A 16,358-nucleotide genomic window follows, 5' to 3' on the forward strand; every position below is an offset into this window, starting at 1 on the left:
TCTCACTTTGTCAGTAGGAAAAGCACAGGTGTAAATACTGGCTGACGCGCCACTTAGCTGCTTCAGTTTCAGGTGTTTTCGATGCCGGCTCACTGTCACGGCTTACTGGTACACTTGAATAAAAGCTGTGAATGTTATGAATGTGTGATGTTGTTCATAAAACACTGGTTCTCTTCCTACTGCGGCACATCAGAATGTCTGCAGGGAAACATGACTATTGGCTCAATAAGAGAGCGAGGAAAAGTACACTTCTAGTTCCCAAAGAATGGCTTTTTCTTTTTGCCATTTAAAACGTCTCAAAATGAGCTTCATGTAGATACATGTGATATTTCAAATGTGTGTTTAAGGGGACTGGAAAAGCACAGCCTTCTGTAAGGTGCCACTCCAAGCATGAGTTAGATAAAGGACTTTTATGATACAGGATAGTTACCTGGGTCAACCGAAAATCTACGCTCACATCCTGGATGTACAGCAGGCCTTGAATGTAAAATATATCAATAGAAACAAATGCTAATTAGTATTTATCATCTGATAAGAGGTCACTGCTATATCTGGTAACATTTTCCGGGGGGGATAAGTATCCTCAGAAGACTTGAATGTGGCACGAGTATGAGCAATATTCAGTTGGTGACACATTTTCTAGGCATTTGTCTATTTTTATTCTCCTGACAGACTGAAGGACTGACGGAGGAACTTAAAAAGCTGAAGGCCAAAACAACAAACAAGTTTCTTCGAAAAACTCGAGGGAGGCGCACAGCTGCCAACACACAGCTGAGCATCTGAAGGGACGCTGACACACACACACACACACACACACACACACACACACACACACACACACACACACACACACACACACACACACACACAGAGCGGTTCTCTCTCTGTACACCCACCCACAAAAACACACACAAGCCCGCTATGTCTGGACACCCATTGGGGTCCCCTGTATGTAGGTCATTCTACACGGGGAATATTGTGGTGCTACAGCTGTGCCCTTCTCTGCAGAATTCCGCACAGACAAAGATGTGCATGTAAACACAAACACACACACTCACACACACACACACACACACACACACACACACACACACACACACACACGACAAGACAGCCACAAACACTTGTAAATGTAGTTAGCCACAAACACTTGTAAACACACACACACACACACACACACACACACACACACACACACACACACACACACACACACACACACACTAACGGCAGAAGTGATCTGAACAGACAGCTCCATTTTTTCTTTGGCTATTGTCAGACGAAGGACTAACTCCACCACCCCCGCCAACACATCGCTCCGAAATTCAACATGACATTTCGTTCAAAAAAAAAAAAAAAAAGAGAAAAGAATAGAAAAGGGGCATAAAAAGAAAAATTCCAGTTCATGCTTGCATCTGGCTGGTTGCGTTGAGAGCTATCATATTGAATTACATGGATGCGCTGTCAGTGGCTTTCTAGGTATATTGGCTGTAGCTAGCGGGGCGTAAATGTCATAAAGATACAGTGAAATGACTGTGAAAGGACATTGGTGATAAGTTTAAAGGGGGCGGGTGGTGGTGGTGGTGGCGGAGGGTTACTGGCGGGTTATTCAGACAGATATATTCAGAGTGAGCGCTGCGTCGCCGGGCTGAGGTTTGACCTTCCTCGATACAGATGCTCCAGGAGCTGCGCGGTGATTTTGAAAGTCTGCTCCAGTCGGAGTGAATCAGGGATTTCAGTCTGCAGTCAGCTGACAGCTCTGGACACAAACTTGTAAGCTTGTTCCTTGATTTATTCCAACACTGTTTGTGTAAGAGACTCTCGGAGTGAAAGTGACATCAACAGCATTCACACTGTGGCTGGTGAGGAAAAAAATAAACAAAAACCTGCAACTTGTGACACTTCACATAGAAAACAGGAAGTAGAACTCGGCGATGATGTGGCGACGGCTTCCAGAAGTAGCAACTTTGGCTCGGATTTGCTGAGAGTTGGACAAAATTTGCACATCACAAAGGTTTTATGCAGCGAACAGGGTTCCTGGATTAGAGCTTAGAGACAAGCTTAGCGTCTGCATATCAGCGGCATCCTGGAGAAACAATTCTATTCTTAATACCACCTTTTATGTTCCCGCATCAGTCTAGGACAGAGTCATGGACATAAACTGCAGACAAAGTGGAAACTTCTTATCATAATTTAACTCTCTGTTTGCCCACATCCTGCTGAAGTTTATTTTAAAGTCTTATAAACATAATTCATTCGTGGATGAGGTATTGTTAGCCTGTTGATGAGTCTTGAGAAGAAGGTATCTATATAACTTTATGCTACATTCCAAAAAAACGAAAGTAAAAATGGATTTGTTTGCAAAAAAAAAAAAAGGAGGTGCTATATTTGCCTTTAATTGAAAGAGTGTGCAGCTATCCCCACTCCTGAATCAGACACACTAACCCCTGTTGGATAAAGGGGGATGCTAGAGGGCAAATTAAACATGTAGCAGAAGCTTTGTGGTGCTCTCTGCGATGAAAAAATAAACATGTTTTCTGCTGTGGGTATCTTGTTAAGGGTTAAAAAGAAATCCAGACAGTCCTTGCTAACCCACAACCCACTGCGCAGACATAGACGGAATGGAATTCATTGTAACAGCATTATGTTCAAGTGCATCATTCTTAGAGCTGAGACGTTTAATCGACTAGTCAATCGACAGCAATTCTTATAATCGCTTCATCACAAATGAAATGTCTTTATATTCGGGACTGTTAATGGAAGCCATTGTGGGCTCTGGGAAAAGTTTGGCGAGCATCTCCCACCATCAACCGTCATTTTATAGAGTAAGCAATCAACAAAATGGTTTGATTGGAGTTGAGTGTGGCTGGTGGATTTCCATGTGGATTATATGAGGGGTGAGATGTTTTATACTTTGTGCACTTTTAAATATCCATCAAAGTAAAGTGAAACTAATCTCAAAATCCAAAACCAGAAGCACCTGCAGGGAAGAACTGCTGATGCCTGCACAGCTGTCGATGTGGATGTGCTTCACTGGATAGAAAGAAAGAAGAAATCTGCAGACAAGTCTGGAGGTTTTGCTGTGGTCCTGTTGAACCCGTTATGTGAGTAAGTGAATGACTTCCCTGTGTGTTTCTAAATGGATTTTATTCAACATTAACTGCACTGATGTGATGCAGAGTCTGCAGATCTGTGCTTTGTGCTGTGAATATACAGTCAAATATTTGACTGGAGGTCCGGCTCCTGAGAAACTTCAATGGCCTTATTTTCACCGACGGGCAGATTGAGGCCAAAGAAGATCAACATGTTAATTAATCTCTAAATATTTAACAGCAGCCTTGGTGTGCGAGCTCAATGGAGCACATCCTGGATCTGTCGGGAGGTTATTCACGTAACTCGGCAACAAGGTTAGAGTGACATTACGGGCTTCGATTGTCAGGCAAGAATGTCTTCCTATTCATAAACACTAATTAATGGGTCAGTGTGGACATACAGAGGAGAACAGGTGGGTCTTTTTTGGTCCTTTTTTTAACTGCTTTTTTGAGGAAAATCAGGCAAATTGAATCCTGACCCAGTTATTTAATAACTAAGAAAGATGAGACAAAAAAGAAAGAAGTCTTCCATGAAGGTCTCAGCCGATAACGAGCAACAAGTTACTTTTTTCAGATAATCCAATTAAAGCATCCAAAGTGGGACGGAAAAAGTGCCCGATTTTTTTTAGAAAGGTCAAAGAGAGAGAAGAAGGGACGTAGAGTCGTGCTCTGACCGTGACTTTGTGTTGTCCGGTGAGGTTGGGCCATTCACACAGCAGCTGGCTCTCAGACAGGGTGAGGACGCAGGGAGTCTCGCCAATCAGCACCGTGTAGTTGAGGCGACTGTTACCCGGAGCCGCTGGGATCAGGTTACGACCCTAAACACAGACAGAGAGAGAGACAGAGAGAGACAGAGAGAGAGAGAGATGTGGTGAGGAGAGGCACTTGACTCATTTACACATTCGTTTTCATGCAAAACAATGGAACTCTTTGGTACAGAGGAATATCGGGCTTTGGATACACACACACACACACGTTGCTTGTTTATAGGACCAATGCTTGCATCAAATTGTTGTCTAATCACTGAGTTAAGGTGTCAAACATTCCCATTTTGTATTCTATTTCAAAACAATTGTGAAAAATCTGGCACCAGTCCTGTAAAAGAAAGATAAGACTGGAAGATAAGGCACACTAAATGCAAATTGTGTAGAGAGGAAGTTGGGAGGCACTCAAACTATCATACGGTTTTGTCTTCCGTCCACTAAACTGGATTCCCCGCGTGAAGTCTGAACCCTGAGGTGTGTAAAAAACATTTGTCGATTTCTGTTCCTGTTTTTCATTCCAATATCAAGTCCGCTAGTTCCAATTTGACACACACTTTGTCGGTGATGGAGGGGAGGCAGTTAGCGGTGTGAAAAGAGGGGACTCAAGCAACAGCAAGAAAACCAAAAAAAAAAAAAAAGCAACAGGGGGAAAAGATGAATACAAAGAAAACAAAACGGAGAGGAAAACGTGGCGAGAAAACATCAGGAGACGCAGTGACGGGAGGGGTGGAGAGAGCAGAGACAAGATTATGGGAGAGGTTAGGAAAAGATGAAAGGAACGCACTCCGAAGTGAGAAAGAAAATGGGATTGAGTGGAGAACAGAGCTAGTGGAGTGGGCGAGATAGACGGAGAGAGAGAGAGAGAGAGAGAGAGAGAGAGAGAGAGAGAGAGAGAGAGAGAGAGGAGATAGCTGCCGCGTCTCCCGCTGGCTTAGCAGTGGGACGCAGAGACAGACTCCGTTTTCCAATCCCATCGTCTCTGCAGGCCGCCGCCTGGCCCCGCTCTGCAACCCTGTAAACATGCATCCCATTCCATCTCGCAGACACACACACACACACACACACACACACACACACACACACACACACACACACACACACACACACACACACACACAGAGTTCAAGCAACACACGGCCGCTCAAGTTGAAGCCACACACGGAGCAGTTGCCCCACACACACACACACACACACACACACACACACACACACACACACACACACACTACAGGCAAGAAGCATCATGTGGGGACAGGCTCTGAAAAACACACAAACACACACAGGAAAGCACTCACCAAACACCGAGACCAGATAAATGTTTTTCTCTCTCTCTCTTTCTCTCTCTCTCTCTCTCTCACACACCTCGGGAGAAACACACCCGACACTTCAGATGAGAAATTAATTGCGTGGCGAGCGCAGCTCACGCATCTCCGAGAAACGCACCCCCCCCCCCCACACACACATCCCCCCACATCCCGCCCCCCGCCAAATTGCATTTTAGTCCATCTCATCAGCGCTTCCAATGGGTAGGCAGTTCCACCAACAAGCCAAGCAGGAGATTTGGCAATTACTGAGAGGCTCTTTGCTAATAAATTATCATTTAAGGAATAAATTACGACGGTTACGCTGCTTTCAATCTCTTCCCGGAAATGAACAGCGTAACACACTCACACACACTCTCTCTCTCTCTCTCTCCGTGATAACATGAGAGATAGTCAAGGCGAATTCCAGCAGGAGATAAAAAAGAAAAAGCACTGAGCGCTGGATTCCATGCAAATGCAACGCATCGATGTGACACTGATCTGAAAGAAATGGATTGTCATATTGTCCCTTTATTGTGCAAAGAGTAGACTTGTGAAAGATGAGGTGAATAGCTTTACAGTTTTGTCAGCGGATAAAACACATTATTTTCACCCACTTAAGTTATTTGCAGACATGGAACGGCTGTCTGTTTTGGTTAATTTCGCCCCATGAGAGCACATGTATAACAGCCGCTCTAATTCTTTCCCAAGAACTCTTTGCCTAAATATTCCAGGTGAGCTCCGAGAGATAAAACCAGGACACATGAGCACGACTCAGGGATTTGCCAATTAATTCCACCCCTTATGTCCGATGCCTGTTAATGAAAATGAAAACCAATATAATCCAAATGTGGTGGACCGTGGGCCTGTGTGCCTCCACACAGCTTCTATAGCACTAGAAATTAATTACACGACTTGAAAAGAGTGTTATTTAGGAGGGCTCGAGGCTGCAGAGGAGGACGTCAGTCAAAGAAGGTGCTGTTAGTTACTGAAGGAAAGAAATTGGCCTTGGGAAGGTGAGGACGTTTGCTTTCAATTATATATTTGTGAGATCCCCCGACCTGCCTCAGAGAGTAAACACATTTCAGATTTTCTTCCTTCGTGTGAGAATAAAAATGCCGGGGAGCGTGTGTGTGTAACGCGTCGGTGTGTGCAGGCTTTGCCGTTATTAATACAAGATAAGTTCAATATCTTTGAGACTTTTGTAGTCAAGCAGCATGTAGAAAGACCTTGGGAGAAAAACATCTACCTGGGTTGAAATAAGATATTTAGAATGTGTGAACACATCGTGCGTGTAAACTAACTTTTCTGTTTGGTTGCTCAGGTGCTCGGGTTGATCTTATACACTATTTGCAGATATAACTACCAAAAATAAAGCACCATAATTAGTTTATAACCCACTAAATAAATCTCAAGATAGCGTTATGTTTGCCAAACACATCAATTAGTCCTCATGCTAAAAGCCTTTTCCCCTCTAATGATACAAGCAACCAGAATGTAATTTCTGAGCCTCCATGTTTTTCCTTATTTCACTTATAATACTGGGACTGACAACAAAAAAACAGCATTTTTAAGTATGTAAGTAAGCAAAAGGTCAATTTAGCTAATTTGATTGAATCCAACCTAATGGTTTAGTTGTTGGAATACTGTAAAGAATTAGCCATCGTTATAGTACATATCAGCCAACAAATATGAGGTAGTGTGATATTAATTTGGCGGATACAAACAGCTAACTCCATCATAGAACAAAACACATTATAACATGTGGGAATTGTCTCCCTCGGAACGTACTGAAAAATGCTAATTATTCAAAATAATTACATAACGCCAAGTCAATGTGACCATTTTGTATAAGTGTCCTTTTTCTTACTGCATGAGCTGTCTGAAGGGAGTTCACTTGAGTCTTTTCAGCTTCGTATCAACACTGATGGAAATAAATTGAAATGTACAAGCAAGCAGGTAAACATGAAAATCAACACTTTTACTTTTCTGACCTTGAGAATGAGCGGCGACGTGGGCTTGAGCTCCAGGATCCCAGAGGGACTGAGCGGTTCAAACACGGGGTCGGGGTAGTAGCTGAAAGTCTCGTTGACCACCACCAGAGCATTCACGTTGTCCATGTAGAACCCGATCTCATCCGGCCCCGTGCCGGTCTCGGAAAAACTCAGCTCCGAGTCGGACACCGATGGAGCCAGGCACACCATGACCGAGTTGTTGTACACCGTACAGTTCTGAAAGCGAGGAAAAGGAAATAAGAAAGAGTTTATTTTTGGGGCAAATCTACTGTAGGTGAGTCGGGGAAAAAGACGATTCCTTGAGTCGCCTTTGTATGAACGTGAAAACAAATCCTAACACATTTATTATATTTATAATCTGGTTTATTTTTCTATTTACAAGGGAATGCCATGCATAAAACAGGTAGCACGGCATCCTTTTGAAAACTGAGAATAACTTCCTGCAGGCTATAATTCTATTTTAAAACAGATCTGGTGGGTATAATTACCCATCCTTTGTATAACTCAATGCCCTGTGAAACAGTGATGCTGTTATACCTATTGGAAATGTAAATTAGTAGCAAATTTATGATCAACTGCTATTAATGGACAATGTGCACTGTGCCTTTGCTAGGGACTGCCATGTTAGCTACAATTTTTAGGACTTATCTTTTGCACGTTTTATATAATTTACAACAAATGTATTTTACATTGTCTTTACATGTGTCTTTGCATGCAGGAGAATGCTTATGATTAACTGCTTTATTGATAAGGGATTCTGAGCATTAATATAGCAGCAAACAAAGACATAGAGGAGTAATGTTTACCTGTGTGTTGAAATCCGTAATAAGTTCACTGAATACATTTTATTCCAACTCTCTTAACCCAAACCAGTGACAAGACACATCCCTGTTTTTCACGTCTACGTCAACACTACAAAGAAGTAATTATTAAATGAAAATCTTATTGTTTGCTGTCTTATTTGTTTGACACTGAAACTTGTGAATGCAATGCTATTCTGTTTTGCTCTGAAATCATCAGAGATTTGAAATCAATCCAAGCATTCAACTGCATCGCAAAACAATAATGATGCCACTCTACACTTTGTTTACACAATTGTGATGAATTGTCATGAATTTAATAAGAAAGGCTGTCTGGGTGGGTATAAAATGATCATGGATCAGTATTCTTGTTTGGTAGTAAATGGGCGACAACATTAAAAAACATCAGCGTGGTCTTTTAAGTGCAAAGTAGCACTTTGAGTAAGGGCTGTGTGGGATGCATCATGTAGGCTGTTTGCCTCGATACGCGACAGCTTTATCTGCAAGTTGAATTGCCCCAGTATTGTTTGAAGTTCAGTTCTTAACCTTGACAACTAAAGAACTTCAACTCACAGTGACAATCACCAAAGTGTTTTGTGAATCTATAGAACTGATGGAACTCTTCAACTTTTTACAAATAGGAGATGGGGTTTTGCATGGATTTTTTTCCCTCTCATCGTCATTCCCCTAAACACTCTCTGTCTCTCTCTCTCTTTTTTTACCCACACACATGGTCTCTCTTGCGTTTTTCTTTTTGTGACACAAACACTCATGTGGTGCGCTGACATTTGAAAAGCCATGTGGCCTGAGGTAGCGTTAGATGTCAGAAGCAGTAGCTGCAGAGAGAGCAGACGTGAGCGACACACAGAGACAAACTGTCAGCCACCTTCACAGGCACTGTAGAAGTAGTTATCTGCAGATACTACTCTGTATGCAGAGGGGCATGTCTGAATATATTGGTCAGTTAATGTATGTACTGTATGTGTAAAGATGAATAATGTATACTCTGTATACTGTCAGGGTGTGTTTGTGAATTCATATTTGCCAGAGTCTGTTCCTGCCGTCGAACATAGCTATGTTGTTTAGGCTGTGTGTGTGTGTTTGTGTGTGTGTGTGTGTGTGTGTGTGTGTGTGTGTGTGTGTGTGTGTGTGTGTGTGTGTGTGTGTGTGTGTGTCTGTGTGTGTGTGTGTGTCATTCACATCAATACTTACATGAAAGGATTCCGCCTGCCCATACTTGGCCCTGATCTTTGGTTCTCGGATGGTTGCGAGGTTGGTCCCGCTCACCGTCAGCAGAGTCCCACCGCTGCAGGGATGAAGAGAGGGGAGAAGAAGAAACATATCTGTGATCGGTAGCAACCAAATGTACCTTTGGACATTACTGCTCTGTGCATCTGCAGGAAGTGATGTGAGAAATGTTGCCAAAGAACAGTCCCTAAGGTACTATCCTTTTTTTGTTGCTTTGCCGAAGCAGCACTGTTGCAGAAATACACATCCCATTACAACACTACAGTTAGAGACCATTAAGCTGCTACAATATGACTTAACAGAGGGTTAATTACATAGTAGGGTCAAACATAATAGCCGCCTGGATTATGTTTACAGGAAACGGGTATTCGATTGATGTGACGCACAGGAGACGTAGTCACTTATCTTAGTCACTGATCTTAATCAGCACTTTGGTTAAGATCAGTGAGGCCGTGGTGTTGGGTTTAATGTTAACAACTAGTGTATCATGCTTCAAGTCATTGACTTTTTCTGTGTGTTGCAAATGCCTACATTTTTGAGAGAGAAAAGTTGTGTATTGCTGCAGGTGCTACGAGCAGATCTTGGATTGCAAGATCGGATATTTTGGCAAAAAAAACCCTCATGTTATACATTGGCATTGAATTGTTCACTGAATCATTCAGTATCAAAACAGTATTTTGCTACTTGCCAGGTACATAAATAAAAGATTTCCTCATTATGTTAAAAGAAAAATTAACCAAGGTGACATTTAATTTCACCCCAAAATTTATTTGCATCTTCAAATTAGTGAGAAATGATAATAAGAAGCAGAGTTAACACTGGGATTTACAGTTTTACGAAACTGTGTTGCTCAGAACTCCATGTAGCTCATAATAAAAAGTTTAGTAAAAAAAGTTTGACTCCAAGTGTACAGTGGAGAGCTCTGAGCGTCAGGTAGGGCTCAGGGATTAACCATATGTAATGGAGTTTACAGAGAAAACAGGGAGAGAATGAGCACACGAGGGAGCAAAGGTGTGAGTGAAAGAGAAAAAGAAAGAGGCAGGAAGTGAGGAGTGAGAAACTGAGTGAGGGGGAAAGACCTGCAGAGACACTCTACATACTTTAATCACAACTCCATCCACAGTAAATATGTGTTTGCTGTGAGCCGGTGAAGGTCAATGGAGTGAATCCAGTAAATAACAACGCTAGAACTTGGCTGAAGCCCCGGGGTTTTATTTTGTTGGTGAGCAGTGTGTGAAGGCAGACTCACATCCTGTTTGGTGTTACAACGTCTATACGGCTGGATCGATTCTTTGGAGAACATTTTTTTGTCCTTGACTGAAACTTTAAACGCTTTTGATGTGAAACAACGGCTGATTGGTTCTGCAAATTCCACCAGTCAAATTGGCAAACATTGAGTTTTGGGAATAGTTACGGTACCCTTCAGTGGTATTCCATGTATGTCTGACATAAAATTATTGGTGGACTGGTTTCATTTGATGATCCCCCCACCCCCCCCCCCCCCCCTCCCCCCACACACACACCCACACACAATGCAAGTAAAGTAGTGCTGAGAAAGGATCCTGAAGTTCAGGGGAACATCACGATCTTTACTATCGGAGGTCTCTTGCCAATTGTGGAGACAATGGAATAAGTCTTTCCTCTTTTATTGAAACACTTAAATTGGATTTATGGGCTTCTCATGAAAGAGGTCTTACCTTCCTGATACCTACCTTGTTTGAGTGTGAGCTGCAACCTCTGAGTACTCTACTCTGTTTTATGCTACCTTCACTATCTGTGCCCTCTGAGTAATCTTATTCGTTAAATTCCCTATTCCTTCAGGCAATAATCAGAGTAACCCGGTTTAAGAGCGATAGGCGGAAAAACTCTTAAATCGCTTTTGCAATCTATGATTTTAGAGATTATTATGTTACAGTATTGTATTCTGTATATTGTATGTACAGGTAATATTTTTGAAACTCTTTCTTTTGTAGTGTTGTTTTGGATCTTGTGTACCTAACTGCAATTCAGGTTTCCCATCTGGGACAATAAAGTGACTGAAGTGAACTGAACTGAACTACCGTTTGTCATTCTGCAGGTTTCTCGCTGCCTGAAGGGGGATATACTGTAGTCTCTCACACTGCTGTTTGAAATAAAAGCATGGCATAAAACCTTGTATCTTGGAAAATTCATAAACAATATGCAGCTCCCCTAAGGCCCATTGGCCACTAAAACATTTTTGAAAACATACAGTGAGCACTGGATGAGTATTTTGGGCCTTGGTAAAGTTTTAAGTTCAAACACCTATGACCGACACCCACGGTTCTGATATCTCCGTAGGCATCTAGCAGGCTGGATGTGGAGTGTAATGCATCGAATTCTCTGCTCAGAGATCTTAAAGACAAGTGTTTTAAAGATTTACTTCCTCTGTTGCTTGGGTGTTTTCAGCGATTTGCACTCTGAGCATGGGGTACTGCCGAGGTAGGGAATGGCCCGTTGTCACTGCCATGGCTATTAACTGTACTGTGGACTGACTCTCCTTTTGTCGCTTAATGTGTCGTTTTTATGCTGTTTTTTAGTATTTTGGAGCTGAACCCCAAAGTGTATTTCAAACATTTGAAAAAACAGACATCTGGGTATGTCCTGATCAATCATCTCTGCAGACCTATAATATATATTGGGAGTCCCAATAATATCTATGGGAGCTGGCCCTATAAAATGCTCTCCCTGTTCTTTATCCCCATTCTTTCAGGAGTCATGATAACTTAGGAAGGCTTTGAGTAAATCCTGCAAGGACCCCTGTATTGCCTCCATGTGTAAGCGATGGACCTGCCACATAAAGTGTCTTTCTTCCATTTGACACAAACATGGGGAGTATTTTCACCACTTTTACGCAATAAATGGTGACTCTACCAATGACCCACTGTTTTTTAAATGGTAGGATTATAAGGTGATGGCTGGAGCTGACAACCATTTCTATCTCTACACCAGTCAAGCTTAAGATAGGGCAACCAGGGTAAGCCAAGTCCCACCTCCCTTACAGAAAAGGCAAGCCTTCCCTGTGGCAGTCAGAGTCATTGCTAATTCAAGGGAAGTTCTAGGTCTCCTTGAAGGATCAGGTAACTAATCCAGGTGACATGCCTGCAAGCCAATATAAATGTTATAAATGCACACACACTGACGAATAAGTTGTTTTATAGGTTCATGCTGCTCATTGAGGCATCAGACCAGGCTTTGTCTCTGGCCTGGCTTGCAGATAAGAGAGAACCCTCTCCAACCTTCCACCACAGAAGGATAACAAGGCACATTCCGTCTGGTGATATAACATGTGTTACCACGGATTTCTGTAAAACGCAGGTGTCTTTTCATTGTAGACATTAATCCAGACACTTATCCAGAATGACTTTGTGTAAAAGCACCAACAGCAGAGTAAGTGATATGGTGATACGAAGCAGAGACAAAGCCTCTTAATATCTTGGATGGAGAGTCTGGCTGGCTGACACTAGACAATCATCTCTCACTCTAATCCAGGAAGACTTACAATAACTGCAAATGGTAACGATAGGGAGGGACAGGGAGTAAACGATGAAGATAGATGTACCATCTCTGGCATTGTTGGTAGACAAAAGGATTCAAGTCAGGCTTTTCTTCTCAACAAGAGTTTTTCTTTTCTGTTTTTCCTTTGGCAGGTTGCCCAATACTGGCTTATGCGATTGGGTGCCATTTATCTTAGGTTTCTTTGGATAACAGATATAACAGATATCACGTGTAAGATGTGACAGTAGCTGTTACCGGGGATATCAAGTCTTTGACGGAGATTTTGAAAGCTGACGTAGGTGTTGCAGTATTTCTCTGCTTCTACATACTATTTGAATTGCTATCTTGACAACTGGAAATGAGACACTTCAACTCACTATGGCTGAGTGCCATGCAACTCTGCCATGATGTGCTGAAATTAATTTACTAATAAGTATATTCTGTTGAGCAGAGTATAATTAAAGTATAAGTATAATATCTATAGATAGATAGATAGATAGATAGATAGATAGATAGATAGATAGATAGATAGATAGATAGATAGATAGATAGATAGATAGATAGATAGAATACAGTATTAATCAGGTCCATATTGTCAATAGGCAATGTTTCAATACCTGTATGTTTAATACTGTAAACTGGGGTTGCTCATACACCAGCATCATATTACTGTGCTATTTATACAAGGGATGAAGGTGGCTGATTAACAAAAAGAGCAATGGAGCTGAGGCTACATTCAAATGAACTGATTTTTAATTATATTTGTGCCACAAATGCATCTTGGGACTGGGCAGACTGCACTTACAGTATAGTGCTGCCTGTCCTCTGCCTCCATTCTCCTCCTCCCCTCTCCTCCTCTGCTTGATGTATATTTGTGCTGAGTCCCCCTGTCCCCGTTGCTCCTCTCTTTGTCTAAGTGAGTCTCTTTAGCTCAGGTACATGCTTCAGGGAACCGACAACAAGACAATCAGGATGAACTCCCAGGGGCAGCAGGGAAAATCCAACCAATGTTAGTATTTCTCTCTGTCTGCCCCGCATCCTTCTCTGGCCATCCCTGTCCTCTTTCTGTTATTACTATCTCTGCTATCCTTCTTCTCACCCTTTTTTTGGTCCTCTTACTGACTGTATAATAATCATTTAATATCATACTATTTTAGATTATTTATTTTTTTTACAGCAGAGGATGTTAAAAAACGTCCCTGTAAGTTCCCGAAAACACCAGTTGTGATTTCATCAAAAGGAGGAAGATAAGCTGGACATCTGGATTCAAACATGAATAAAAAAGAAAGTAGTGGCTAACACAAATGGAGAAAAAAAAAAGTAAGGTTCACTAGCATTAAACAGCAAATACTGTGACAAATTCAGTTCATTGAAAAGGAATCGTGATTCACTCACAAATGCCAAAATCATTTACATTAATGTTTTGCTATAAGTTTGCAATGTTAACAAACCGTCCTAATTAATGCTGTTTGAGATTCGAAGGGTTCAAAATGGAGAACAAATGGTGTATGTTAAACAGTGTGAACTAAAGGGGGCATCATCTGCCAAGCTATCAAGCTGGCTTACTGGTGGCAATGAATAAACAGTTAGCAGGTTAGCTAGCATTCATTCTTTCCCCCTTCAATAACTTGTTTATTGAATGACATGACGTTAAATCCTGCGAAGAAAATACCAGGTTGCGCTAAATTGTACATTACAGAGAAACGTTAAGAGAACTATTGTGACTGACTTGTGCGAGCATGTTCCTGGTTTGCTAGCATGTCAGTCGTTAGCTCTCCAACTACATTAGTTCACCAACAATCCCTGCCAGTAGTCCCTAAGTCAGCAAGCTCCTAGTTTGTTAGGATGCATGGAAGATTTGTTGCTACTTTCTGGTTTGGCCTTTATGCTTGTAATCAAATAAATACTATGTTTAAGTAAATCTGCACTTTCAGAATATTTAGAGCGCTGCCTGCTTGTTGCCCGGACTCATACATTTACACTACCTATACTTATCTGCTTTATTCATCCAGACGGTTTGGGAGATTTAAAAGTGTAGGTCCAAAATTGCTTCTCTATACATTCTGCTGCTGCCCAATTATTTTTCCTTTGCATCCTGAAGGAACACTCCTCACTGATTTATTTTTTTAAGTGCTCAGTCTTCTTTCTAAATGGAATATCATCGGCAAAGCCCAGCGATAATACACCCGCTACATGTTTTGACAACCCGTTGGCGACTGAGCTTACAAGCTTGCTAACGGAAGCTAGTTAATTGACAGATAGTAAGCTAGCTAGCTAGGATTTATTTACCTAATTCAATAACTCTTTATTAAAAGACATGACTTAAATCCTGGGAACAAAACACCAGGAAGCAGTAAACGGCACAGTACAGAGTTAATAGAGACGTTTTCGAGAACTTTTGTGATTGACTAGTGCTAGCATGTTCCCAGCTTGCTAGCATGTTAGTCATTAGCTCTCCAACTACATTAGTTCACATACTATCCCGACTAGTAGTCCCTATGTCACCTATATTTAGACTACCAAGTGTAACCAGTTTTTGAACGGTTACCATTAAGCAACAGCACTGGATTGGTAGAGCAATTCGGGGACGGCAGTCTGTATGGACTTGGTCTGGGAACCGGAGGGTGGTGGGTCAAGTGTGTACTGGTATCTGGAGAGGTGTCATTTCCCCTCCTGTGCACTGCCAAGGTGCACATGAGCAAGGTACCAGACCCCAACCGTATAGTAGCTGCCCACGGCTCTTAATACTAGGATGGGTTAAATGTAAAGGCAAGATTTCATCGTGTGTGATGTGCCGTGTACATGTGTGACAAATTAAAGCTGATCCACTTCCTAAAGGAGTGGCAAGCCCAATACTATCTGCTTTATTCATCCAGACAGTTTTGGGTGGAGATTTGAAAATGTAGATCCAAAATTGCTTCTCTAACCTCTGCTGCTGCCCAAATATCTTTCCTCAGTGTCCCAGCTGAGCACTCCTCATTGATTTATTTTTGAAGTGCTCAGTCTTCTTCCTAAATGGAATATCATCAGCCAAACACATTGATAATGCACTCTATCCCTCCCTCCCCTGCTGTTTTTTCTCTCCTCACTGTCTTTCATCCACTCTTGCTATCATCAACCGAGCACCATGATAATGCTATGCAGGCGTGCATGTATTGGCAGAAAGGCAGACAATGAGGCAGATAATACCAAATATGATTCCACATCTCACTGGTTCGTTATGCTTTCTACCTGAGCCAACATGTGACACTGTGACAGAGGGCACTGGCTGAAACGAGTCAGCTAAATTAAAACTTCCACGAGCTGGAAGCAACACACACAGGGTTGTCGCGGTTTGGGAGGTGTGTGTTGTGTTTTGTTGTGTTGTGTTGTTTTTCGGCGTTCTCAGCCAGATGGAGCAGGGATCAGGGTCCAAACATCAGGGACTCTGGGAATCAGTGGGGTGTGTGCGTGCATGTGTCGTTTTTTTCACCCCTGAGTGAGCTTCCTGCAGTAGAACCCCAGTTTAGAGCGCCACAACACACTCACACACACACACACACACACACACACACACACACACACACACACACACACACACACACACACACACACACACACAAGCAACCTCGCTGTGGGTGTG

The 16,358-nt window shown here is 42.2% G+C and overlaps 1 protein-coding gene across 1 annotated transcript in view; it reads right to left on the minus strand.

Annotated features, from left to right (window-relative positions):
* The window catches only part of LOC129099219 (plexin-A1-like), a 207,757-nt gene that overhangs the window by 34,264 nt on the left and 157,135 nt on the right, over positions 1-16,358 (minus strand). Inside the window, exons 18-20 of the mRNA XM_054608357.1 lie at positions 9,185-9,278; positions 7,152-7,388; positions 3,767-3,910 (exon numbers count right to left, since the gene is read on the minus strand). Coding sequence (XP_054464332.1) covers positions 3,767-3,910; positions 7,152-7,388; positions 9,185-9,278 — 475 coding nt within the window. The remainder of the gene's footprint in view (positions 1-3,766; positions 3,911-7,151; positions 7,389-9,184; positions 9,279-16,358) is intronic.

The sequence above is a fragment of the Anoplopoma fimbria genome, chromosome 12, assembly GCF_027596085.1.
Source record: "Anoplopoma fimbria isolate UVic2021 breed Golden Eagle Sablefish chromosome 12, Afim_UVic_2022, whole genome shotgun sequence".
Taxonomy (NCBI): Eukaryota; Metazoa; Chordata; class Actinopteri; order Perciformes; family Anoplopomatidae; genus Anoplopoma; species Anoplopoma fimbria.